Source organism: Scyliorhinus canicula, chromosome 25, assembly GCF_902713615.1.
Source record: "Scyliorhinus canicula chromosome 25, sScyCan1.1, whole genome shotgun sequence".
In the NCBI taxonomy this organism is placed as follows: Eukaryota; Metazoa; Chordata; class Chondrichthyes; order Carcharhiniformes; family Scyliorhinidae; genus Scyliorhinus; species Scyliorhinus canicula.
The window spans coordinates 4393842-4421828 of NC_052170.1; the positions used below are offsets into that span (position 1 = coordinate 4393842).

The 27987-nt window shown below is 46.7% G+C and overlaps 1 protein-coding gene across 1 annotated transcript; it reads right to left on the bottom strand.

Moving 5' to 3' along the window:
* Nucleotides 1–61: 61 nt before the first annotated feature.
* dcaf15 (DDB1 and CUL4 associated factor 15) lies at nucleotides 62–27977 on the bottom strand. Its single transcript, XM_038784735.1, has 13 exons — nucleotides 27852–27977; nucleotides 19341–19438; nucleotides 17714–17858; nucleotides 16857–16963; nucleotides 15213–15349; nucleotides 14944–15114; nucleotides 12711–13538; nucleotides 10156–10244; nucleotides 8272–8400; nucleotides 7166–7248; nucleotides 3328–3432; nucleotides 3113–3228; nucleotides 62–1083 (listed from the first exon to the last, which is right to left on the bottom strand). Exons 1-13 carry the CDS (start codon nucleotides 27924–27926, stop codon nucleotides 1028–1030), a joined length of 2139 nt encoding a protein of 712 aa, XP_038640663.1. The 5' UTR covers nucleotides 27927–27977; the 3' UTR covers nucleotides 62–1027.
* Nucleotides 27978–27987: the final 10 nt, after the last annotated feature.

Consider the following 27987-nt stretch of genomic DNA (forward strand, 5'->3'; position numbering starts at 1 on the left):
ATTAGGGCAGTGTGGATGTTCACTGTTAAAAGCTCCAAAACAACACCAAGCCACACAAAGCGTCTCTCCATATTTTATTGAAATTCACAGGAAGGAACACATTCATACCCAATAACAGCATTAACACGGAATACAGTTTCACCGCTCAGTACCTGCGATTCTGTCCAAGCTGAGAATTACCGCAGGATTCATTTCACTGAGGGGGAATGTTCACCTCGCTGTGCAGAGTCTGCATGGCCTGCAGTGACAGATACTGTCCCTGGTCAGATTTAACGAAGGAATGTAACCAGCTCTTTACACCTTCAAACTAGACCCTAAATAGTGTTAAATATGACATAAACTACAGTTTAAAAAAAGATCAACACTCTTCAGTCAAGTGGCCTGGAGTCTCTCAAAGACATTCACATAACACAAACTAACAAAGTCCTAAATTAGATGCTGAGGTAATGCAGATACCAAAACTTTGGTATGGGGGCGGGGGCTGGCAGTAGTTGAGATATTTGTCACCCTCAAAAAAAAGGAAAAAATTCAATATCTTGCACACACTTGGAAGATTCTTTTTTTTAAAATTTAGAGTACCCAATTCATTTTTCCAATTAAGGGGCAATTTAACATGTTCAATCCACCTACCCTGCACATCTTTGGGTTGTGGGGGCGAAACCCATGCAGACAAGGGGAGAATGTGCAAACTCCACACGGACAGTGACCCAGAGGCAGGATTGAACCTGGGACCTCGGTGCCGTGAGGCAGCAGGGCTAACCCACCGCGCCACCGTGCCGCCTTGGAAGATTCTTTTTTAAACTTTCACAAAGTTCTATTTTTTTTTTAAACCGCAAAGGACCTGGCCTTATTGCTCGGCCCGAGAAGGAATGATTGAGAAAATAAAACTGAACAAAGAGGTAGCTGCTTTAAAAAATATAAACTTTTAAACCATCAATGCTAATTGCGGCTGACTTTGAAACTCGGATCTTCATTCTTCCCTTTTTAAAAAGATTGTTGGTGAAATGGACGACAGCAATAGTCACTGCTACAGAACAATCCACATGCTACGCCCACTGTCCGCCAGGCGCTTCAGCGAGCGACCTAGAGAAAAGCCAACATTTATATTAAATCACCATGGTCATAGAGTCATACCATACACAGGAGGCACTTTGGCCCACGAGTCTACACTGACAAAACTACACTAAATCCACACTCATCCTATATTCCAGCACTTGTCCCATACACATATTTTTTAAAGGACGTGAGGTATCCCGCCTCTGCTCCCCTCCCAGGCAGTGGGACCCAGACTCCCATCACCCTCTGGGTGAAAAAATATTTCCTCTAAACCTCCTGCCCCTCATCATAAAATTATGCCCCATTCAACTAAGGTGAACAACTGCTTTCTATCCACCCTCTCCATCCCCTTTATAATTTTACACACCTCAATCAGGTTCCCCCTCAGCCTTTTCTATTCTAAAGAATCAAACCTGAGCCTATCCAGCCTCTCCTCATAGCTCAAATGCTTGTTCCCAGACAACATCCTAGTGAATTGCCGCTGCACCATCTCCAGTGCATCCTTCCTATAGTGAGGCGACTAGACCTGCAACAGGAGTCCGGCTGTGACCATAACTAAAGTTTTGTACAGCTCCAACATAACCTCCCCGCTCTTATAATCAATGCCGTGACTGAGAACGGCAAGTGTGTCCCATATGCCTCGACTACCATATTAACCTGTCCTGACACCTTCAGGGATCTGTGGACAAGCACCCTCTGTTCCTCCTAGTGTCCTGCCATTCATTGATGCTTCCCTTGTCTTGTTCCTAAGTGCATCACTTTTCAGGGTTGAATCCCATCTGCCACCAATCTGATCCACCCGTCTACATCTTGCTGCAATCCCGGATTGCTTCTTCCTCATTATTAACCAACCTTCCAATCTTCACGCCATTCCAAACTTAATAATCAGCCCCCCCACATTCTCAACCATATCAACACACAAACAGCCTTCTACCACCACCCCCTGTCTCCTATCAATAAGCCAGTTTTGAATCCAACTTGCCACGTTGCCCTGGATCCCATGTGCTTTTACCTTCTTTATCAGTCTCCTATCCTGTTCAACTTGGTTCTAAGGCTGGGATTTCAATACAGAACCTGTCAAATCAAACCTGAAACAATGAGGCACGCATTTGCTCACTGACAGCCAGCGAGATTGAAAAACCAGCACAAACAGAATGGTTATGTAATCATTAAGCTTCTGGAAGTGGGTTAACACAGGCCTCTAACATTCCGAAGTGCCACACGGTCATCCGTCCACAATCCCCGTCCGCTCTGTGGTGCTCGTCTATTGAAGACAGTGAGCATGACACGAATGCAGAAACCTGAGAAACGTCGGGTGGGGGGCTACTCAAATTCCGCACGTTGCTCGCCAGCTTTCTGCCCAAGGCCAATAACTGAATAAATCTCGTTTATGGGGAGCTGGCTGAGGAATATCACAATCGAGTGCAGCACAGAGTGACAGAGCTTGGGCGATTTCCCACAGAGGGCTCCTGGTTTCCTGGTGCCACTAGCAGCAGTTACAAGTGTAGACCAGGTTCTTGTTCAAGGGAGGAGTAAAATGAAAGATACAGGCCCAGGGTTTTCAATTTTAGCTGCAGCTCCCTCACTCCTACGAGAACAGAAGGTGTTGTAGCACAGTGGGCAGCATCCCCATCTCTGGACCAGAAGCTACGGGTTCAAGTCCAACGCCAGTACTTGTTGGCCACAGAAGGAGCGAGCATAACACGGATCAACGGGATGATTATCAGCTCGGGAATCTTTCCACCAATTCCCCAAAGGGAAAATGGTGTGTGTGGGAAAAGGCTGAGAAAAAAACTCCTACCAGCACTCCCTCAACTCCTTTGATTTGTCGAATCAGAGAGTGAGGGACAGCATTGCACGTCACATCAGCCAATATCCCACAGGCAGGCAAACTGTGAATCGAACTGGCCTCGAGATCTCTGGGACCATGTGTCCAGTGGGTGACACGGGAGAAGGCAGGCTCCAAATGGCCCGAGGTTAGATCGCACGCACCACTGTGCCACAATACGTTTACGTGCAGGCTAGGGCCAGTACACCCTCAGGAATTAACGCGCACCTTTATGCAGGGCTTCATTCGTCATCCTGTTGACGTTGCGGAAGGTACTTTCAGGAACCAGCCACCTCATTGCAATATCAACACAGCTTTTACGGAAGGTACTCCAAACGCTGCCACTGTAATGGAGGATTTGAGAGAGAGAGAGAGAGGAACATTAGCCTATTTTCCATTCCTCGTGCAAGATGTTCATGGGACAAACGCACCACTGGACTTACCTTGTTTGTCCCTGTACAGCGGTTAAGTCACCAACTCCCACAGTTGCAAAGATACCAGTATTTAGGTTCCACGTGCCCTTCAAACATGTATGATAGGTCCTAGGTCTGAAAAATCAATAATAAAGTTAAATAGTACTTCAGTCTCACACCACAGCTTACTAACACTGGCAGGTTGGTTATCGGGAGCCATGCTCACATCATTAAAGAAGTAGGTGGGCCATTTAGGACTGTGTGAAGGATAAATTTCTTCACTCAGATGGTGGCGAACAGGTGAATTCTCTACCACAGAACACTGCGGAGGTCGTCACTGAATATATTTATGAAAGAAATACATTTCTAGACACTAGAAGGGGTCAAGAGGCAATGGGGAGAGGATGGGAGTATGGTACTGAGTTAGAGGATCAATCAGTCACACAATGGTGAAGCAAGCTCGATGGGCTGAACGGCCTACTTCTCTTAGTTGCTATGTTTAGAGACATAGAACATACAGTGCAGAAGGAGGCCATTTGGCCCATCGAGTCTGCACTGACCCACTACAGCCCTCACTTCCACCCTATCCCCGTAACCCACGAAGAATCCAGCACGAGTCTTCAGGATACAAAGAAATAACATTTATTTACAATATACAACAACAGCAGCAACTTCCCTTGCAGCTAACTCCTCTCTCTCTGCTGGTTCCAAACTGGCCAGCTTTATTTATGCAGGGAGTCTGCTAATGATTTCTCCGCCCCCCTCACTGGGGAAGCTCATACTCCCAAAGGATTGTGGGATTGTCATTAGTTCCCAGCCAATGGTAAGCAGGCAGGTTATAACACCCTCCTATCCTTTTTGGACACTAAGGGTAATTTATTATGTCCAATCCACCTAACCTGCACATCTCTGGACTGTGGGGGAAACCGGAGCACCCAGAGGAAACGCAGACACAGGAAGAACATGCAGACTCTGCATAGACAGTGACCCAGCGGGGAATCGAACCTGGGACCCTGGCGCTGTGAAGCCACAGTGCTAACCACTGTGCTACCGTGCAGCCCTGGACCTATTGTAGAGTTCTGGAACTCAGTCGCTAATAGGCTGGTGGAATCAGATTGAATAACAACTTTCATAAAGGCAATTGGAGATATGCATCCTCAAAGGGGACCAAATGACAGGGTTATGGGGAAAGAGCAGAGAGGCAGAACTAATTGGATAGCTCCTTCAAAGAGCCAGCACAGGCAGGATAGGCCAAGTGGCCTCTTTCTGTGCTGTAAGATTATACTCAATATTCTTTTGAGGCCCAGAGAATGTTTCTGTGGGACTTTCCTTCACTGACGAAATGGAAGCAGTACAGATTGCATGGTCTGTGAAAATAGGTCCAAGGGGTCAAATGATCTATTTTTCACTACAGAACTCTCACAGTTCAGAGCCATCAGGTGATTAAATAAATCACAGCATCTCCATCTATTCTCATTCGCAGAAATAGCTGCGATTTTGCGCAGAAGGTGGGGATTTTCAAACCCGGACTAAACGCGCAGCCTCCTGCCCGGAACCTCCTCCAATCCAAAACTCTCGAGCTCTCTGCACGCCTCAAGTTCCGGCCTCTTGCCCAACCCCGAATGTTATCACCCCACACCATTGTGGCTGTGCCTTCAGCTGCCTGGGCCCCACCATCTGAAATCTCTAAACCTCTCCATCTGCGCCCAGACTCTCCTTTAAAATCTACCTCTGATCAAGTTTCAGTCGCCTATTCGAAATCTTCCATTTGGCTTGGCGTCAAATTTTGTTTGAGGAAGCTTCTGTGATATGTACTCGGGTGTTTTATGGTGTGAAAGGTATTTTGTGAAAGCTGGTTGTGTTTCCTGCAGTCTGTAGTATTGTGGCAGAGTTTACAATCCGTATGGAGTTCCTATGGTAAACATGTCTGAACTTGAACAATTCCCAACTCTTCCGTTCTTTGCAGTTTTAACTCATTTTTGTGACTCAGTATTGATCATGTGGAGTAGCTGCAGGGAGCACATCGCAACAAGGCAGCATAAAGGGTAGGGGGGTTATGATGGGGCTGTATAAAATGCTGGTTAGGCCCCAGCTGGAGTACTGTGTGCAGTTCTGGTCACCACATTATAGGAAGGATGTGATTGCACGAGAAAGGGTGGAGATTAACCAGGATGTCGCCTGGGCTGGAGTCTTTCAGCTACAGAGAGAGGCTGGTTATGCTGGGATTGTTTTCCTTACAGCAGAGAAGGCCGAAAGGGGACCTGATTGAGGTGTACAAAATTATGAGGGACATATATAGGGTGAATAGGAAGAAACACAGTGGTTAGCACTGCTGCCTCACAGCTCCAGGGTCCCGGGTTCAATTCTGGCCTCGGGTGACTGTCTGTGCGGAGTCTGCACGTCCTCCCCGTGTGTGCGTGGGTTTCCCCTGGGTGCTCCGGTTTCCTCCCACAGTCCAAAGATGTGGTTAGGTGCACTGGCCATGGTAAATGCCCTTAGCGTCCAAAAAGGTTAGGTGGGGTTACTGGGTCTCGGGGATAGGGTGGAGGTGTACGCTTGAGTAGGGTGCTCTTTCCAAGGACCGGTGCAGACCTGATGGGCTGAATGGCCTCCTTCTGCATTGTAAATTCTATGATACTAGTAGAGATCAAGAACCAGGGGTCATAGGGGCGGGAGGTTTAGAGGGGATTTGAGGACAAACTTTTCCACCCAGAGGGCGGTGGGAGTCTGGAACTTGCTGCCTGAAAGGGTGGTGGAGGCGGGAACCCTCACAACATTTAAGAAGCATTTAGATGAGTATACAAGGCTACGAACCAAGTGCTGAAAAATGGGATTAGAATAGATAAGTGCTCGATTGTTGGCACAGACACAAAGTGTCACCTCCTGTGCTGTAAAGCTCTATGAATAGTGATAGAGGGAAACAGTATTTGTCTACTCATATACACACACACACGGGTGTACATACACATGTGCACACACACGGGTGTACACATACACGGATGTGTACACACGCACACACACAAATATACACATTGTTCCACAACCCCAGTTACACATTTGAGCGAATAGGCTAAAACATGAGTGACAAAGTGTTTTAAACCCTAGACATGCTTAAAAATGTCTCGGCAAAAGAGGGCAGAATATTTGTGCTCATCAGGGTGTTTGTACTGGGACACAGAACAATTTCCCATCCCAGCATCAAGAATTCTTGTTACCCCACCTAACCTTTTGGACGCTAAGGGGCAATTTAGCGTGGCCAATCCACCTAACCATCACATCTTTGGACTGTGGGAGGAACCCGGAGCACCCGGAGGAAACCCACTCAGACACGGGGAGAAAGTGCAAACTGTATGCAATCACCCGAGGCAGGAATTGAACCTGGGTCCCTGGAGCTGTGAGGCAGCAGTGCTAACCACTGTGCCACCGATGCCAAACTGAGATTTTACCATTGACCACAAACTGAACTGGGTGGGTTCAGTTCAGTTTGTGGTCAATGGTAACTCCCAGGATGTTTGACAGTGGAGGATTCAGCGATGGTAATGAGATTGAAGGTCATGGGGTAATGGTTAGATTCTCTCTTGCTCTACGCCTAGAGGCAAGAACCTCTATCAAATGGACTTAAACTTACCAAATTCATTTCACATTGTATCCCGAGAAGCAACAAGATCAAGAAAACTTACATCTCATCAGTGTGTGCTGGATCTAGATCCTGAAGCTGAAAGGTCAGTGTGCCAACCTACCCATGAAGTCCCTGAATGGAGCAAATGCCATTATTTGCCAGAGTAGTGAAATGTGTAACTCAGATCAACCTAGTCTACACCATTTCACAGCAGAAGCATTCAGGCTCTGAAGGTTGTTTTTCCCTTACCTTATTTGTCCTTCTTCATCTGAAGGGTATGCCAAGAGCAGCAGTCCTATGTTCATGATGACATGATTGGTTATCGGGCATACCTTGAAACAGAAAGAGATCATTATTGACAGTCCCGAAAGCAGAAATGAACTGCACTAAAAGCACAAACTTATAACCAACTTTTCTCACAGGCTTTTGAACAGAAGGTGCCCAAGGAACAATTGGATACAGAGAATGTGTTAAAAGAGGGTCATGGGTGGCGAGTAGCCAGTCAGTTAGGCCTCGAGATCTCCTGTCCACTCCTAAAAAAAAAGCTTGCATTCTTTTCTCGAGCACCTGAAGTACCTGGAAATAAATCAGCAGAAACCAGCCACTCACCTCCCATATTGTGGGAGAAAACTGGATGTCATTCTTGACCACACTCAGACTACTGTTTATGGACAGTTTCAGAGTGGACCAGCAGTGACCCTGCTTGCTGGCCCCTCAGCTGGTCACACGCGCTGAGAGTGGTGCAGGGAAGCAGCTGGTCACACGCTGGTCATAGGCTAAAACATGAGTGACAAAGTGTTTCAAACCCTAGACATGAGAGTGGTGCAGGGAAGCAGCTGGTCACACGCGCTGAGAGTGGTGCAGGGAGGGAAGCAGCTGGTCACACGCGCTCAGAGTGGTGCAGGGAAGAAACCACTGTTTCAAACAAAACAATGAAACTGGAACTTGGACAGAAACTTCATTCTAATCATTTCAAACATCTGCTGTAACGGAATGGGGCCTCTAACCAGTGACGCTGCGATCCTCAAAATCCCTCCATCTCAAATTTACCCAACTTCAGTTTCAGAGAACTGATTTCTCGTCTGGAGACTAATTTATTTTACTGACAATAACTGTGTCCAGCCTCTCATTTCCTCCTCACTGGGGGTGAATCAAAGCGGCACAGACTGTATCCAGCCTCTCATTTCCTCCTCACTGGGGGTGAATCAAAGCGGCACAGACCGAAGGCCCGCATGATGGGGTCAATCTACAGTGCTATGACATGAAGAATCACTGTGAAACCGTGTCCTGTCTGTCACTCATCCCACACCAGGGGCTGTCCAAAACACTTTGCCTTCCTGTCTAAATCCACTCACCTCTAGGATTACAATATCATAGTCACTGAAGGAACAGTATCGCTTCGACCAGGATGCGTCGTTCCGTATGACCTCATTGATGACATATTCAAAGTCGAGTGTCAGCTGCTCCACAGTGAGGTACTTGCCCTGGAAATTCACAGTGCAGGAAGTGGGTTGCAGGGAGGCAGAGAAAGACCAGGCACAAGGTTAAGATTATTTTCCCTCGTGGGAAACGTATCGCAGTGAAAGTATTTAAACCCATCCTCTCCATCTATCTCAGCACAGCAGCCTCGATTGCGCAAGCGGTTCAGGACACTGGGTACCAGGGCACATGTATGCCAAACGGTGTCAGCTGGAGCTCAGTGGGCAGCCTTCTCACCCCAGTCGGAAAGTTGTGGCGTCAAGTCTTAGTCAAAAATCCAGGCTGACAATCCCAGTGCAGCATTGACGGAGTGTTAAATACCTATTATCCATTACACACTATACAACTATGCATCGCCATTACTGGAAATGGAATACAAGGTGCGCAATGTCAGAATGAACATATTTCCCCAATAAATATTCGTGCCAGAGTTCCAATGTAATATTGCGCACAAGTGACCCTCAGGTTAAATCACCACACACAAACAACGCTCCTTTTAAGGTGCACATGTGATGGCAGTGCATCAACCTGAAACGGACCATGCCGTGCAACAAGCTGGAGTCACACAGCAAACAGAAGTCAGGCAAGAGGGAACACTTCCTCGGAGCGCTTGAGAAATATCCCAATCCGCAGCACCTCGATCGACGCAAATTGCAAGATTAAAAAAAAACAAATCTGGACATTCGAAGATCTAAATGAAAGAGAGAGAATGCTGGAACTCCTGGGGTTGGTCAGTGTTTCTAAAGAGGAAATGCAGCCTGCTTTGAGCTCGGAGACTCGAGCAGCAACTGGCTCTGAATAAATAGGTCTTATCCACACATCGAAAGAAATCAGCTCTTAGAGGGCACAGTAGCCTATGGTCCTCTGGGACTGTGGGTCATTAACATTTTTATTTGCTAGGCTTTAAACACAAGCTCAACACATCCCAGTCTGCCCCCAGCTAATTTACAAAGAGAAGAAATGTAACGTGGAGCTCACTGGGCTAAATCGCTGGTTTTTAAAGCAGACCAAGCAGGCCAGCAGCACGGTTCGATTCCCGTACCAGCCTCCCCGGACAGGCGCCGGAATGTGGTGACTAGGGGCTTTTCACGGTAACTTCATTGAAGCCTACTCGTGACAATAAGCGATTTTCATTTCATAACACTTTAAATCAGTAACCAGGGGATGGAGTTTCAAACTCTATATTTACAATGAGGTATTGTTGCTAGTTAGAATGTGGTTACTTCAGAGAGCTTGGGGACCAGTTTAGCTCAGTCAGCTGGACAGCTGGTTTGTGATGCAGAGCGAGGACAGCAGCACGGGTTCAATCCCCGTACCGGCTGAGGTTATTCATGAAGGCCCCACCTTCTCAACCTTGCCCCTCGCCTAAGGTGTGGTGACCCTCGGGTAAAACCGCCGCTCTCTGTCAAAAGGGAAAAGCAGCCAGTGGTCATCTGGGACTATGGAGACTTTATTTACGAGATGAACAAAAGAAATGCTCCATACCTAAACCATCACTCGGATTATTCTTACCAACATCTCTGATAATCTGCAAATACCAGTACTTCACTGGCAGACAATGCAGTCTGGCAGTCTGGAAACAAATGAGCAAGAATGAAATCTAGAAACTTCCACTGCTGGGCTCTTTTCACATTTCAAAATTGTATATCCCACTGTTACAATCACAGTGACAATGTGGCAGGTTGCTACACAGTGCAACCAACGAATCCTCGGGAATAACAGGTCTGTCCCCATCTCAGTCGGCAAGTTGGTTAGGTTACCTGATACAAAGCACTTTCTTTAACAGGTTTCAGATTCCTTCCCCTCAGATCAGTCACGACAAAATGCAGTGAGATCTTATCATCATATCCTGTGGGAAACAAGATCTGGTTTAGTCTCCCATCACCGAGTTCTTTCACTAACAGCAAACTAATTACCAAAAATTGGAAGATTGAGCAAACCCTTGAAGATCCACAATCACAAAATTAAGTCAGCATTTTTTTCCCCATATAAAGCAGCTGAACTTTCCTTAATTTAATCCTTCAATTTAACACTGCGCAAAGTTTTAATAAAGCAATAATGCAAAGTTTCACCCGCTTTAGAATCACAATCATAGAATTTACAGTGCAGAAGGAGGCCATTCAGCCCATCGAGTCTGCACCGGCTCTTGGAAAGAGCACCCTACCCAAGGTCAACACCTCCACCCCATCCCCATATCCCAGCAACCCCACCCAACACTAAGGGCAATTTTGGACACTAAGGGCAATTTATCATGACCAATCCACCTAACCTGCACATCTTTGGACTGTGGGAGGAAACCGGAGCACCCGGAGGAAACCCACGCACACACGGGGAAGATGTGCAGACTCCGCACAGACAGTGACCCAAGCCGGAATCGAACCTGGGACCCTGGAGCTGTGAAGCGATTGTGCTATCCACAATGCTACCGTGCTGCCCAATCTGGAAGATAAACCAACAGTGGCAATGGAAGACACCCGATCACATTGTGACGAGAGTGAAGGTATATCCAGCAGAGAGGATGTGGTTCTCAAGCCACTTCGAAATCAAAGTGAAAACCTATCTGTACTTCCTGGATGGCAGGCCTGGACATTTATACCTCCGACTTAACAAAGCCTGTCACAAATCACTAACATTGCAGGAAGCTTTAAAAAAAACTAAGACCGATTCTTTCCTAGTAACTGTAGCTGAGCAAATGATCAGGAATATGATTACCTTAGTAACTGTAGCTGAGCAAATGATCAGGAATATGATTACCTTAGTAACTGTAGCTGAGGAAATTATCAGGAATATTTTTATCTGCATTCCAACACATGGTATTAACAGGATCAGGGAGACTATTTAATTTCTGGAAACAGGTGGGATTTGGGAATATGGTGGAAAGTAGGTTGGCACCTACAAAAAAAGGGATTAAATTAAGCACAGAGAGGGGGCATCGAATCATAGCTCACAGAATCAGGGATAGGTGGAGAGTGGGTGAATATACTGGCTTAGAAAGTTCAGACCCATGGTTCAGTCTGACAGGATGAATGTTACTCGGCAGTGATTGTCAAATGGGTTTGGACTGTGTCACCATATTTCCCGATGAGCACAAAACTGTTCCTAACTCAACAACAGATGGACAATCTGATTCAGGATCACCAGTGCAGTCGGAGTGCTTTCAACTAGTTTCTGAGCAACATTCTCCCCCAAGCTGTGCAGCCGTGCAGTAACTGGGAATATGCTGTGTGAGGAACAAGCTGGATGCACACAAACAACGCTCCTTTTAAGGTGAACATGTGATGGCAGTGCATCAACCTGAAACGGACCATGCCGTGCAACAAGCTGGCCTCACACAGCAAACAGAAGTCAGGCAAGAGGGAACACTTCCTCGGAGGGCTTGAGAAATGTCCCAATCTGCAGCACCTCGATCGACGCAAATTGCAAGATTTAAAACAAACAAATCTGGACATTCGAAGATCTAAATGAAAGAGAGAGAATGCTGGAACTTCCTGGGGTTGGTCAGTGTTTCTAAAGAGGAAATGCAGCCTGCTTTGAGCTCGGAGACTCAAGCAGCAACTGGCTCTGAATAAATAGGTCTTATCCACACATCGAAAGAAATTACTTGCCTTTTGCAAAAATCTTCTCACAGCCCAGAGTGCATCCTAGCGAGTGAAGTTAATGCTGCAGCAAAACGTGGCCAGCAAATTATACACAGCAAGATCCAATAAGTAGCAAGTGGGATTTTTAGCCAGACTTTGCTTTGATGGAATTGAAGGCACCGTATCATGGGGTCACTGGAGCTCACTGAGAAAGTGCTGTGGGGTCTTGCGTGAGCCCCCGAACAGGCAATGGGATCCCAGTTAACTGTCTCACTTGAAAGGCCACACCTCTGACAATCTGGCATGAACAGATGTGTCATCTTAGACTATCTGTTCAAGTCTCTGGAATGAGGTTTCAACACACAAGCTTCTGACTTAGGAAGGGGTGATACTCACTGAACAATGGTGATGATTGAACTGGGAGAAGAATAGATTTGGGAAACACCAGGGACTTGATTAAGGCTCGCGTTTACTAAAGGGCAAAACCTATCGGTTTCAAGCACCACCCAATATGGAGCGCCAGAGTGACAAGTGCGAGGACCTGGGAGCAGGTTCTCTGCCAATCCTTTTTTTTGGGCACATGGCACAGGAAGAATGGAGCAAGCTGACTTCTGATGAGGAAAGCCGCCTAGGCCAGTGCGGTGTCACAGGATTATTGCAAACTGTGAAGCAAACAGCACACCGACCATCAAAAGATGGAGACACGACCAATTTCTTCGCATTCCTGCTTCACTCACCATCGTCATCTGCAACCATGCCAGAAGGTTCCAGAACATAGTGCAGCTTTATGTAGTTCACGTAACCGGGGTCTGTTGGTGCAGTTTCCTGTTGGCTGGCAGTATTGTCCATTGAGCCCGACTCACCCTGAATCAACTCGCTTGCCACTTCAGCCGTCAGTTTAGCAGCAGATGATGCACCATTATCCAGTGTTGGCTTGCCTGCTGTGGTGCAAGTGCACCCTAATACAAGTGAACGCGAAGGCTTGGAGTTCAAGGTAGAGTCGGAGGGGTCTGCAGTAGAATTTGAACACTGAATCTCTAACTTTGCTTCAGAAGAACAGGGGGGATGTGAGAGATCTGACGTCTCACTTCCTTGTGTTCTAAGGACCTTATGGCAGTCTTCTGTGGGTACCCCTGGGCGGACACCTTCCTTCTGTTCGGGTACGGCTGCGTTTACACTACACCCTGCTTCTGTGGTGCTTGTAGCAGCTCTGGCTCGCCTGAAAATGTCGGCTGCAAACTCCTTTGCTTTGCCTGTGGCAGAGGATCGGTCACATTGGGCAGGGTCATATCCTGCCAGTACGGCATGCTTGGAGCTTTTAAGTTCCCAGCTCAGCATTTCCTCAGAGCAGTTTTCAGTGCGCGTGCTGGCGTCCGTGTCAGCTTTGTGTAAGATGCAGTCTGGCGCCCAGTGGCTCAATGAAGGATGATTCACACCTTCACACTGCTGAGAACTGGACACGACATTGTCCGTTGCTGGCGAAATAAGACTAGGATCCAGCCCATAGTGACCTGGCGGTGCAGTGTTTTCACTGCTCTTGCTGTACAGAATCTGTCCTTTCTCACCTGGAACACATAGAAAACCAAACAGAATACCAATGAAACAAATCTGAATTGGAGGAATGGTAGTAATGAAACAAATCTGAATTGGAGGAATGGTAGTAATGAAACAAATCTGAATTGGAGGAATGGTAGTAATGAAACAAATCTGAATTGGAGGAATGGTAGTAATGAAACAAATCTGAATTGGAGGAATGGTAGTAATGAAACAAATCTGAATTGGAGGAATGGTAGTAATGAAACAAATCTGAATTGGAGGAATGGTAGTAATGAAACAAATCTGAATTGGAGGAATGGTAGTAATGAAACAAATCTGAATTGGAGGAATGGTAGTAATGAAACAAATCTGAATTGGAGGAATGGTAGTAATGAAACAAATCTGAATTGGAGGAATGGTTGTTTGAGGCTGTGCATAGGTTTTGTTACTTAAAACGCAGGCATGGGGCAGCACGGAAGCACAGTGGATAGCACAATTGCTTCACAGCTCCAGGGTCCCAGATTCGATTCCCGGCTTGGGTCACTGTGTGTGGAGTCTGCACGTTCTCCTCGTGTCTGCGTGGGTTTCCTCCGGGTGCTCCGGTTTCCCCCCACAGTCCAAAGACGTGCAGGTTAGGTGGATTGGCGATGGTAAATTACCCTTAGTGTCCAAAAAGTTTAGGTGGGGTTACTAGGTTATGGGGATGGGATGGAGGCATGGGCTTAAGTGGGTTGCTCTTTCCTCAGGGCTGGTGCAGACTCGATGGGCCAAATGGCCTCCTTCTGCACTGTAAATTCTATGGTGATGTCCCGAGCTTGTTCCAATTGCCCTGCAGGAATTGTCCCCCTGGTTAGTACAGAGGTTTTCCTCTGGTTGCATGCCCCTCCCAGGAGATTCCAGCGGGTAGAAGGATAGGTGTCTGGTCATGATGCTCCAGCTTGATGGACCAGCTACTCTTTTTGCCCCCCCCCCCATGACCTCTAGCTGAATGTCAGCACCATTGCTGAATGAGTGGACGTCATCTGAACGGAACCATAATTAATCCCCGCAACAGCCTCCCCGAACAGCCACCGGAATATGGCGACTAGGGGCTTTTCACAGTAACCTCATTTGAAGCCGACTTGTGACAATGAGCGATTTTCATTTCATTTCATTTCAAAAGGCAGCAACCCCTTCACCACTCAGTACCCCACTGACAGTGTCAGCTTAGATTTTATGCTCAAGGCTTCGGAGTGGGACTTGAACATCACTGAGACACAGCTGCCCAGATCCAGCAGTGGAGGTGAACGTCAACTGGCTGCTCCAGTGAAGGGAGAGGCAGGTTGAACACTTTCCTGCCTGGATGAAAATTATTTGGACCAAATATCCTCCCTTCTCGAAGCTCACTCACGCATACTAAGTTCCCAAATGAAGAACGACCAGTTAGGGCATTACCTGCTGTGTTTACAGATATCGCACAGGCTACCAGTGAGTAGCTGGTATTGAGTAACACCACGCCGTCTTTCTTGAGCTGGAAGGCAGGCTGGAACGTGGGGAAGGGATACACCACCTGGTACTTTGTGTGAAACATGAAGCCATGCTGCAGACAGTAGGCATTCTGCTCATCTGTGAAGCACACAACAGCAAGTTAGGTCTGTGCAACGTCACACACACACACACACGCACACACCCACCTAATTGGGAATAAAAAATCTTTTTTATACCTGTACTAAGCAAAGCCATGTCCTTACAGTCAGGGCAGAACGCAAATGGCGGTGTAGCGACCGTTGTAATATAAATGTCTCGGTCATTCTCATCACTCATCACCATGTTTATCAGCAGGTCATTCACAGAGCGAATGCTGAATTAAAAAGAAACAATCACATTTTCATGTTTTGGAGGTGAAAATACGATATGAGAAACAACTTTGCTGGAGGAAGACCAAAGGCTCTGTCTACCCTGCTCCCTATCCTGGGACAACACTCATAACAAGCAGAAGTGAGTCATCCACCCATCTTTCAGCAGCTGAGAATGAAGCAGGGTCTGCAGCACAGGAGAAAACTAGAAAGGGGAAAAAAAATTAACTGTTTTGCTTTAAAAGGCAAGGAACCAGAACAAGAAGATCCTACAAGTAGCAAACATAAAGAGTTAATCCGTTTTAGGTGGTGTTAGTTCAGGAGCTAATATTAACTCAGGCAAAGGAGGCATTTACTCCTTTCCCAAGTTAATATTACCTCCTGAACCAACACCTGCAGTGGGTCGGTGCAGACGTGATGGGCCAAATGGCCTCCTTCTGCACTGTATGTTCTATGTAATTTAATGACTCAGCGGGTTTTTGAGCTCAGCTCTCTGCCGTGGGACTCGAAGCCACAACTTTCTGACTCAGGTGAGATTACTACCCACAGAACCAATTAGGCATCCAGGGTTAAAGCTCGGCAACCTTTGCTGCAGGGGTGAAGGGGGTGTTGACAATTTCAGAGAAGAAACTTCTCAACGGGATGGGAACACCAACCTCCTTAAAAGAACATTCGCATTGATAAAGTCAAACGCTGGAAATCTGAAATACAAACAGAAAATTTGGGGGAAAACGCAGAAGAGTCACACCGACTCGAAACATTAACTTGGTTTTCCTCTTCCACAGATGCTGTCAGACCCGCTAGGTTTTCCCAGCATTTTCTGTTTTGGTATGTTGAGCATTGCGTTCAGTTTGAAGCACTGGATCGCAGGCCTTTCGAGGAGCTGCAGTGCATGGCAAAGAGGTCAAATCAAGAGGATTGATGCCATCGACCTTACAGTCCCTTGAATATAGAAGATGAAGCGGGGATCTAACTAGGTTTATGATTATTAACGGTAAATATATTATGATTGGCAAATAAAGAGAAGGGCAGCACGATTGCACAGTGGTTAGCACTGTGGCTTCACAGCGCCAGGGTCCCAGGATCGATTCCCGGTTGGGTCACTGTCCTTGTGGAGTCTGCACCTTCTCCCCGTGTCTGCGTGGGTTTCCTCCCACAAGTCCCAAAAGACGTGCTGTTGGGTAATTTGGACATTCTGAATTCTCCCTCTGTGTACCCGAACAGGCGCCGGAGTGTGGCGACTAGGGGCTTTTTACAGTAACTTCATTGCGATGTAAGCCTACTTGTGACAATAAAGATTATTATTATTAGAAGCTATTTCCCCTGTTGGTGATGACGAGTCCAGACAAGGGGGCACAACTTTAAAATTAGATCCGGGCCATTCAGGGGCGATGTCAGGAAGCATTTCTTCAAAGGAGAGGAGAAATCCGGAACTGTCTCCGGGGGTGGGGGTTGAATGTCAGGACAAGCTGCATGTGTTGAGTAGCCTCTACTATTGCTGCGAATACTTACTTGAAGCCAAATACAATAAGCTTTGAGGGATCGCTTGGCCATTCACACACTGTTAGATACAGGTCGCTGTACACTTCCTGATCTTTGAAGAGGTGCACTTGCCTCACCTAAAGTTTAAAAAAAGTATTAATAAACAGCACAGTATCCAACTAAAACTGAGTATGGAGTTAAATATAGTGTGTGTATTTGTCATGAGTGTAAACCCACACATACATGAGAGCTATGTGTTTGTAGGTGCTTGAAGTGGAAGTGATTTAGGTCAACAAGGGCCAGGAAGAAGCCTAGTCCACCTGGCATCAGCCGCTACCTCGCCCCATGTGTGAGTTACACATAAGCAGATCAGCCCCCACTAGAAGGCATGGTGAAAGGAATCAGAGGCAGCCTGCCACTTTCTTTCACTCCCTACCTCTGTAACTTCCTCCAATCCTACAACCCTCTGAGATCTTTCCACGCCTCCAAATCCAGCCTTTTGCACGTACCCATTCCTATATCAGTGGCCGTTTGTTTTCAGCTTATGGAAGTCCCTCCCTGAACCTCTCAGCCTCTCTATCTCACTATCCTTCTTTAAGACACTCCTTCAAACCCATCTCCTCACCAAGTTTCACATCACCTGTGTTAGCATCTCGCGTGGCCCGATATCAATGTGCGTTTGATCTTCGCTGCTTGGGAACTTGTCGCCACGGGAACTTGTAGCATATGAAAGACTCTACATCAATGCAAGTTGTTACTGAGAAACTAAAAACTGATAAAACGCAATAACAACAGGCGAGAAAGAAAGGGAATGGTGTCCGTCCGAGGACGAGTTCAGCACTGGAAGTCGGAGCGTTCCCTATGCACAAGGAAGCCTTTGGTCTCACCTTTTTCAACTTGGCATGAATGTTGAACTTCCACCAGTACAGGTAATACACATAGTATGGTAATTCGTCAATATCCTGCTCTGGTACATCCCTGGTGTAGGACAGCACGTACCTACCGCATTTCGTAAAGCCAAGGAATATGTGTCTGTGGCAAGAGAAAAGGAAATGACAGAAAGAGATTAAACGGTTGAAAGTTAAAACAAAAGTAACTGTTCCCGGTTAGTACAGGCAAGATTTTCAGAACTGCAAAATTCAACAAAACATTCCGGGATTTGTGAAATCCACTCGTTCAATTTTGGCATTATTACTTTGAGGGGTGCTGTCTGATCTTTCTTCCTTTCTCCTGAGAGCACTGCTGGTTTCCTCAGATTCAGCTCCACAGACACAGTTTGGCTTTGGTACTTTGCCCAGGGCATCAGAGGCAAGACCACACTTTCTCCACCAGCCCTTTCTTGATAAATCTCATTACCATATTGTGTGGGGGAGGGGAGCTGTTAGTGCATAACAGTTGAAACTGATCCTATTCTCCTCCAGCGTAAAGTGCACATACCCCTGCAGTAGTCCCGTGAGCACGGTAGCATTGTGGATAGCATAATTGCTTCACAGCTCCAGGGTCCTAGGTTCGATTACAGCTTGGGTTACTGTCTGTGCGGAGTCTGCACGTCTTCCCCGTGTGTGCGTGGGTTTCCTCCGGGTGCTCCGGTTTCCTCCCACAGTCCAAAGATGTGCAGGTTAAGTGGATTGGCCATGATAAATTGCCCTTAAGTGTCCAAAATTGCCCTTAGTGCTGGGTGGGGTTATGGGGATAGGGTGGAGGTATTGACCTTGGGTAGGGTGCTCTTTCCAAGAGCCGGTGCAGACTCGATGGGCCGAATGGCCTCCTTCTGCACTGTAAATTCTATGAAACATGCAATGCTGCCACAAGTACTGGACTATAGACTATAGACTGTAACCAAGCCAGAGAGATTTGTTAGGTAAAATCTATGATGTGGAGATGCCGGCGTTGGACTGGGATGAGCACAGTAAGAAGTTTTACAACACCAGGTTAAAGTCCAACAGGTTTGTTTCAAATCACTAGCTTTCGGAGCACTGCTCCTTCCTCAGGTGAATGGATTTTAGAACTGGCTCGAGGCTGCATAAAATGAAGGGTTAAAGCCTCTGGAGAATGGTACAGTGTTACAGACAAATACACGTAAAATCTAGAAATGGCAAAATTGCACGCTACCTTTATAAAACCGTCTGCGATTTCAATGGGTCCACTCAATAAATTAAAAACATTTACACCATGTGGGTAGAGTGATCAAATTAATTGTGATGTTCAGAACTAAACACCAGAGAGACCAGTAGGTTCATGTGTAGTCTGGGTCTACACATTATACAGTGGGATTCTGGAGCAGAACACAACGCGCTTGTGTGAAAAATCCGCTCGACTCTATTTTAGAACTGGCTGCTTAAAATGGAAGGGTTAAAGCCTCTGGAGAATGGTACAATGTCACAGACAAATACACCAATCTCTCACAGAATATGGCCAGAGCCTAACATTCTTCTCAAGTTAAAACCACTGAATAAACCAAACTCTTGTACCTGGAACTAAAACATCGATAGATTCAGGAAACAGTATACGTACCCAGCTAGCAAAAAATCATCGTCGACTATGTTCTTCAGGGGGACACAGAGAATGGGAGGCAAATTTTGGAACATTCGGTGCGAGAACTGGCCAGTTATCTGCGAGAGAAAAAGGTAACACGTTTGTTTGAAGCCAAAATAAGAACCACATGACGACGGACATTCATTTGGACAAGGACTGAATTCAAATAGTTTGACACTTCACATTAAAGGCGATCTCACACAGTACTTCAGTGACCCAGAAGGGCTGCGATCACTGGAAATTTGACCCATTCAGCTAAGTTGAGACTATGATCAGATTGCCCATCCACTCGTCATAAAACTCTCAAGAACAAGCATGAGAATTCAGAAATGCCCAGAAAGACCTCTACAGGCTCGACTTTTAATTCATATATTTAATGAGCGAGTAAGATCCTTAGAGCATCCCAATAATGTCGTGAACCATTCCCTGCTGCAAAGTCAGTGCCATAATATACAATTCCCGTTTGTTAAACTAAATAAATGCTTCTTTAATTTGCCAAGCCTATTAAAACCGGTTTTAAGAATCACAGAAGCCTGTGAGGAATTTATCATTTTGCGAGCAAGTCACCAACCAATCCATGACTATCGCCTCAATCACGGGCTCTTCAGTCTGGAAAGGTTTGTTAATTCTTTTTTTCAACCAATTCGTTTGTCAAAAAGGAAAAATTCCAGAAGATGACAATAAAGATTATTAATAATGAATTAATATATTAAAGGATGAAAGCTTAAAGAGAGAGTTGAGTAAAGATCACTGACCCAGCCAAGACAGAGGATTGGAAAATAATAAAAGCAAGTCAGACCTGAATTTGCATAGCACCTTTCACAACCTCAGGGTGTTCCAAAACATTTCCCAGCCAATGAAGTCCTTTTGAAGTGTACTCACTGATGAAATGTTGGAAGCACAGAGGCCAATGTGCACACAGCAAGTTCCCACAATGACAATCTGATAATGACCTGACAATCTGTCTTAGAGAATTGGTTGAGTTGAATATTGGCCAGGATACAAGGGGAACTCTCCTCAGAAAGCTGAATTTAAAAAAGGGGCACACTCGACTACCAACTCCAAACATGTCTCCTTCTCTATTGTTGACACATGGCACTTTTCCCATTTTCACACCGTATAATTCCAGTGACAGTGCAAATTCGTGATGATTTAGGGACAAGACAATTCAATGTTACAGCTGCATATTCATTAGGATTTACACTGAATCTACCCAAACTCACTTTACATAGAAGACACTTTTACATATTTAAATGCTGGTTCCAGAGGTGAAACCTGATCTAACCCACAACATGAATCAGTCTGCAAGAATTGTACTGTTGTGGCAGGTTACAGAGTGAATTCCTTTTTGAAATGCAGTGGCTTCCTATAGAGGCAAACAAGGCAGCCATTCTGCATCAGCAACATTCCATTAACAGCAGCAACACAAGTAACCAACCAATTAAACTAATGTTAGTTGGGACTGGTTAAGGGAGAGAGGATAGTGTGGCACTCCCTTGGTGCTACAATGCAATGTTAGCTAACTCCAAGTTGTGTGGTTATGACTCAATCCCACAAAACAACTCCCATCCAGATTTCCACCAACCAAGCCAAAGTTGACAGGGACCATATGACACAGCAATCAGAGGAATATGGAGGTGTGACTGAACCACACAATGTCCTCCCCTACCTCATGGAATAAAACATGGGATACAAGGCCTTCATTGCCAGAGGACTCCAGTACAGGAGCAGGGATGTCTTACTGCAGCTGTACACAGCCTTCATGAGACCACACCTGAAGTAGTGCGCGCGGTTTTGGCCTCCTTACATACAAACTTAGAAAATAGAAGTGGAGGCCATTCTGCCCTTTGAGCCTATTCCGCCACTCATTAAGATCACGGCTGATCATCTAACTCAATAGCCTAATTCCACCTCCCCCCTCACCCCCAATATCCTTTGATCCCCTTTGACCCAAGTGCTATATATTTATTTCTATAAATATGGAGTATCCAATTGTTTTTTCTCTCCAATTAAGGGGCAATTTAGCATGGCCAATCCACCTACCTTGCACATCTTTTGGGCTGTGGGGGGTTAGACCCATGCAGACATGGGGAGAATGTGCAAACTCCACACGGACAGTGACCCGGGGCCAGGATAGAACCCGGGTCCTCGGCGCCATGAGCCAGCAGTGCTAACCATTGTGCCACCCTGCTGCCCTGCCAAGCGCTATATCTAACTGCTTCTTGAAACCATTCAATGCTTTGGCCTTGACTACTTTTTATTGTAATGAATTCCACAGACTCACCACACTGTGTGTGAAGAAATTTCTCCTCATCCGTCCTAAACGGTTTACTTCTTATCCTTAGACTGTGACCCGTGGTTCTGGACACACTCACCATTGGGAGCATCAATCTTGTCCAGTTCGATTAGAATTTTATAGGTTTCTATGAGATCCCCTCACCTTCCTATGAACTCTAAGGAATACAATCCTTAAATGACTCAATCTCTCCTCATATGTCAGTCCCACCCTCCCAGGAATTCAGTCTGGTAAATTTTCACTGTACTCCCTCTAGAGCAAGAACATCCTTCCTCAGATAAGGAGACCAAAACTGCGCACAGTATTCCAGGTGTGGCCTCACCAAGGCCCTGTATAATTGCAGTAAGACATCCCTACTCCTGTACTCTAATCCTCTGGCAATGAAGGCCATAATACCATTTGCCGTCTTTACCGCCTGCTGCACCTTCATGCTTACCTTCAGTGACTGGTGTACAAGGACACCCAGGTCTCATTGCACATTCCCCTCTCCTAATTTATGGCCATTCAGTTAATAGTCTGCCTTCCTGTTTTTGCAACCAAAGTGGATAGCCTCGCATTTATCCAAATTATACTGCATCTGGCATTAATTTACCCACGCATTCAACTTGTCCAAATCACACTGAAGGATCTCTGCATCCTCCTCACAGGTCATCCTCCCACCCAACTTTCTGTCATCTGCAAATTTGGAGATATTACTTTTTGTTCCCTCATCTAAATCATTAATATATATTGTGAATATCTGGGGTCCCAGCACCGATCTCTGCGGTACCCCACTAGTCACTGCCTGCCAATTTGGAAAAAAGACCCGTTAATTCTTATTCTTTGTTTCCTGTCTGCCAAACAGTTTTCTGTCCATCTCAATACACTACCTCTAATCCCATGCGCTTTAATTTTACACACTTATCTCTTATGTGGCACTTTGTCAAAAGCCTTCTGAAAGTCCCAAGATAAACCACATCCCCCCCCCCCCCCCCCCCCCCCCCCCGCCACACCAACTCTGCAAGATATACGCTCGAAGAATTCCAATACATTTGTCAAGCACAATTTCCCCTTCATAAATCCGTGCTGACTCTGTCCAATCCTGCGCTGTTTTTTAAGTGCTCTGCTATAAAATCTTTGATGTGGAGATGCCGACGTTGGACTGGGGTGAGCACAGTAAGAAGTCTTCCAACACCAGGTTAAAGTCCAACATATTTATTTGTATTCACCTGAGGAAGGAGCAGTGCTCCGAAAGCTAGTGTTTGAAACAAACAAGTTGGACTTTAACCTGGTGTAATAAAATCTTTGATACTATCAACATCAGGCTTACAGTCTATAATTCCCTGTTTTCTGTCTACCTCCTTTTAATAATAATCGCTTATTGTCACAAGCAGGCTTCAATGAAGTTACTGTGAAAAGCCCCTAGTTGCCACATTCCGGCGCCTGTTTGGGGAGGCTGGTCTGGGAATTGAACCCATGCTGCTGGCATTACAAGCCAGCTGTTTAGCCCACTGTGCTAAACCCAGCCCCTATAAAAAGCCCTCCTTTTATAAATAGTGGGGTTATGTTAGCTACCCTCCAATCTGTAGGAACTGTTCCAAAGACTAGAGAATATTGGAAGGTGACCACCAATGCATTCATTATTTCTAGAGCCACTTATAGAATTTACAGGCAGGGCAGAAGGAGGCCATTCAGCCCATCAAGTCTGCACCAACCCTTGGAAAGAGCGCCCCCCCACTTAAGCGTACACCTCCACCCCATAACCCAGTAACCCCACCTAATCTTTTGGACACTAGGGGCAATTTAGCATAGCCAATCCACCTAACCTCCACATCTTTGGACTGTGGGAGAAATGGAGCACCCAGAGGAAACCCACGCAGACACGGGGAGAACGTGCAGACTCCACACTGACAGTCAGCCGAGGCCGGAATTGAACCCGGGCACTGGAGCGGTGGGGCAGCAGTGCTAACCACTGTGCCACCCATGCTGCCTCTGCACATCTTTGGACTGTGGGGGGAACCGGAGCCCTGGAGGAAAACCCAGGCAGACACAGGGAGAAAGTGCAAACTCCAGACAGAGAGTCATCTGAGGCCGGAATTGATGCAGGGACCCTGGAGCTGTGAGGCAGCAGTGCTAACTACTATGCCACCGTACTTCCTTAAGTACTCTGGGATACAGATTATCAAGGCCAGGGGATTAACAGCCTTCAGCCTCATCAGTTTCCCCAACAACATTTCTCCATATTGATCTCCTTCAGTTCCTCCTTCTCACTAAACACTGCATTCCCCAACATTTCTGGTACCTTATTTGTGCCCTCATTTGTGAAGACAGAACCAAAGTATGTGTTTAGTTGCTCAGCCAATTTGCCCCCATTATACATTCCCCTGTATCTGACTGTAAGGGACCTACATTTGTCTTCACCAATCTTTTTTCTCTTCATGGACCTATAGAAACTTTCATAGTCATTTATTATGTCCCCCACAAGCTTATTCTCGTACTTTATTTTGCCGTTCTCAATCAATACCTTTGTCCTCCCTTGCTGAATTCTAAAGTGCACACAATCCTCAACCTGTTGTTTATCTTGGCCAATTTGTATGCTTCTTCCATGGATCGAATACTATCTTTAATTGCCCCTGTAAGCAATCGATTGACCACCTTTCCCTTTTTATTTCTGTGCGAGAAAGGAATAAACAATTGTTGCAATTCCTTTATGCGTTCTTTTGAATGTTTGCCATCGCCGAGCCACAGTCATCCCTTCAAGTAATGTGTCTCAAATGACCATAGCCAACTCACGCCTCATATCATCATAGTTTTCTTTATTAAGATTCAGGACCATAGTCTCAGAATCAACTATGTCACTCTCCATCTTAATGAAAAATTCTAACATATTATGGTTGCTAATCCCCAAGGGGTCTCGCATAACAAGATTGCCAGTGATTCCATTCTCATTACACAGTGCCCAGTGTAAGATGGCCTGATCTCTAGTTGGTTCCTCAATTCATTGGTCCAGAAAACCATCCCGTATTCACTCCGGGAATTTATCCTCTACTGTATTGGGACTAATTTGATTTGCCCAATCTATATGCAGATTAAAATCACCCATAATTACAGACGTTACTTTATCACGTGTGTCTCGAATTGTGTGTTTAATGCTATTCCCAACACCACTGCAGTTTGGGGGTCTATCTACAATACCCACTAATATTTTTTACCCCTTGGTGCTCCTCAGCTCTATCCATACAGATTCCACAATGTCAGGACTAATATCCTTCCTCACTATTGCGTTAATTTCCTCTTTAATCAGCACTGCCAGTCCACCGCCTTTTCCTTTTTGTCTGTCCATCTAAATAGTGAATACCCCTGGATATTCAGTTCCCATCAATGGTCACCCTGCAACCATCTCTCCGTAATCCCGATTATACCATACCTGTTTGTTTGTTATTTACAGCAAAGAAGGAGGCCATTCGACCCATTGTGTCTGCACCAGCTCCCAAAAGAGCAACCCGCTAGTCCCATTCCCCAGCCCCATCTCTGTAGCACTCATAAATTTCCATGCTGTAAACATCTATGACTCTAAGTTCATCACGTCCAAATATATATCCAGCTCTCTTTTGAAAACTCCTGTGGAATCCATCTCCACCTCTCTCCCAGCCAGTGCATTCCAAACCCCAAAACTCTGTGAGTGAATAAGTTTCTCCTCATCTCACTCAGAGCTGTCTTGCACACATCATATTTCTTTCTCACTATTGCGTTAATTTCCTCTTTAATCCGCACTGCCACTCCACTGCCTTTTCCCTTTTGTCTGTCCATCTAAATATTGAATACCCCTGGATCAAACATCATATTTATGTTCCACACAAGCCTCCTCTCATCCTATCAGCATATCCTCTTGTGTTTACCCAGCTTCCCTTTAAGATCTGTCGCAATGACCCCATGTGGAAGTGAATTGAGTGCCTTGCACCGGTTCAAAGGGGAGGAAATCAATGTTCAGATTTTGGATCCAACCTGGCCGATTATCATCCCATTGGTCTACTCTCAATTGCAAAAGTGGTGGAAGGTGTCTTCAACAGTGCTATCAAACAGCACTTACTCAGCAATAACCTGCTGACTGATGCTCCGTTTAGGTTCCATCAGGGTCACTCTGCTTCTGACCTTGTTTAGCCACAGTCCAACATGGACAAACAGCTGCACTCAAGGTGCGGCGAGAGTGACTGCCCTCGACTTCAAGGCAGCGTTTGACTGAGTATCGTATCAAGGAGCCCTAGCTAACCATTGACCCTTAACATTCAGCGGCATTACCATCACTGAAACCCCCATTACCAACATTCTGGGAGTTACCATTGACCAAAAACTGAACTGGACCCAGCCATATAAATACTGTGGCCACAAGAGCAGGTCAGAGACTGGGAATCCTGTGGTAGTAACTCACCTCCTAACCCCCCCCCCCCCTCCCCTCCCCCCCCCCCCACTCCCCTCCCCCCCCCCCCCCACTCCCCTCCCCCTCCACCCCCACCCACCCCCCAACCCCCCCAAAAGCCTGTACACCACTCTACCTACAAGGCACCAGTCAGGAGTGTGATGGAATATTCCCCACCTGCCTGGATGAGCGCAGCTCCAACAACTCTCAATAAGCTCGACACCATCCAGGAGAGAGCAGCCCTGCTTGATTTGCACCCCATCCACCACCTTCAAAATTCACTCCCTCCACCACCAACGCAAAGTGGCAGCCATGTGTACCATCTACAAGATGCACTGCGACAACTCACCAAGGCTCCTTCGACAGCACCTTCCAAACCCATGACCTCTACCATCCAGAAAGGACAAGGACAGCAGATGCATTGAAACAGCACTGCCTGCAAATCCCTCCAAGCCACACACCCATCCCGATTTGGAAATACATTGCCGGTCCATCACTGTCGCTGGGTCAAGATCCTCCCTTAACAGCACTTGTGGATGGACCTATACTGCATGGACTGCAGCAGCAACTCATTACCAACTTCTCAAGAGAAATCAGGGATGGGCAATAAACGCTGGCCTCGCCAGACAAACCCACATCCTGTGACAGAATATTTTTTTTAAAAAAAGATTCTGGATTATGAAATGAGTTGCAGCTTGCAAAGAGGGCAGGAAGTAGCAGCACCCATACCACACTCTGTCCCTGACATCACAAAAGTGGTTTCGTATAAAAAGGAGGGAATTAGGGTGGCACAGCAGCATAATGGTTAGCACTGTTGCTTCACAGCACCAGGGACGCAGGTTCAATTCCTGCTTGGGTCACCGCCTGTGCAGTGTCTGCACGTTCTCCCCCATGTTTGCGTGGGTTTCCTCTGAGCGCTCCGGTTTACCCCCGCAATAATAATAATCTTTATCATTGTCACATGTGGACTTACATTAACACTGCAACAAAGTTACTGCGAAAAGCCACTCGTCGCCACACTCTGGCGCCCGTTCGGGTACACAGAGGGAGAACTCAGAATGTCCAATTCACCTAACAAGCACGTCTTTCAGGACTTGTGGGAGGAAACCGGAGCACCCGGAGGACACCCACGCGGACATGGAGAGAACGTGCAGACTCCGCACGGACATGCTCGTTGGGCGAACTGGACATTCCGAATTCTCCCTCGGCGTACCCAAACGGGCGCCCTGGTGCGGGGATTTTCACAGTGACTCCACTGCGGCCTCACCGTGACACTAATCAAGTCGACTGTGATAGCGGGCAACATTGGAAAGGGCAAAAAACGTGGGCGCCGTGAACATTTCTGCCCGTCACCTGTCCCAAACCTCGAGCGCGGGGAGGGAAGGAAGGGGGCAAACCGGGGGGGGGGGGGCAACAAGGGAATTTCACGGGCAAACTCTGATTGCATTTGAGTGCGGATTTCCAAATGCGACTGGGGGGTGGGAGGCGGCAGCCAGGTGGGTGCCGGGGGCAACAGGACCCACCCTTTGGTCCTCACCCCCAGCATGTGAGGGTGGGCTTTGGGATGGCGGGGGACTGGGATAAGTGGAATGGATGGTGGGGTACACAGCTGCTGTGGGAGGCAGAGCAGACAGACCAGTCTGATTGGTCCAGGTCAATGGGAAGAGGTTCATTGTGATATTTGGGTCATTCTCTGAGGGTTTGACCCCCCCGGGGGTCAGTATTCTGGGGAGGGGTATTCACCCTGCAGAGGCAGGTTTATTGTTAGGAGACAGTGTGCCCCGCCCACCCCCGGTACCTTCAGCCGGTACAGGTTCCTCAGGACGCTGCTTTTCTTCCTCCCGCTCGGCCGCTTGTTCCAACTCGGCGCCATCTTCTCCTCCCCTCCCCCACGCCGCGCAACCCAACCTGCTGGCGGCGGGGAGAGGAGGTCC

Excerpts from the sequence above, each read along its gene's own strand:
- dcaf15 (XM_038784735.1), bottom strand. The coding sequence starts at position 27,926 with ATGGCGCCGAGTTGGAACAAGCGGCCGAGCGGGAGGAAGAAAAGCAGC. Across the intron at positions 15,350-16,856 it reads CTTATTGTATTTGGCTTCAA|CATTCGCTCTGTGAATGACC; the intron begins GTAAGTATTCGC and ends TTTTTAATTCAG. Across the intron at positions 15,115-15,212 it reads CATGGCTTTGCTTAGTACAG|ATGAGCAGAATGCCTACTGT; the intron begins GTATAAAAAAGA and ends TGTGCTTCACAG.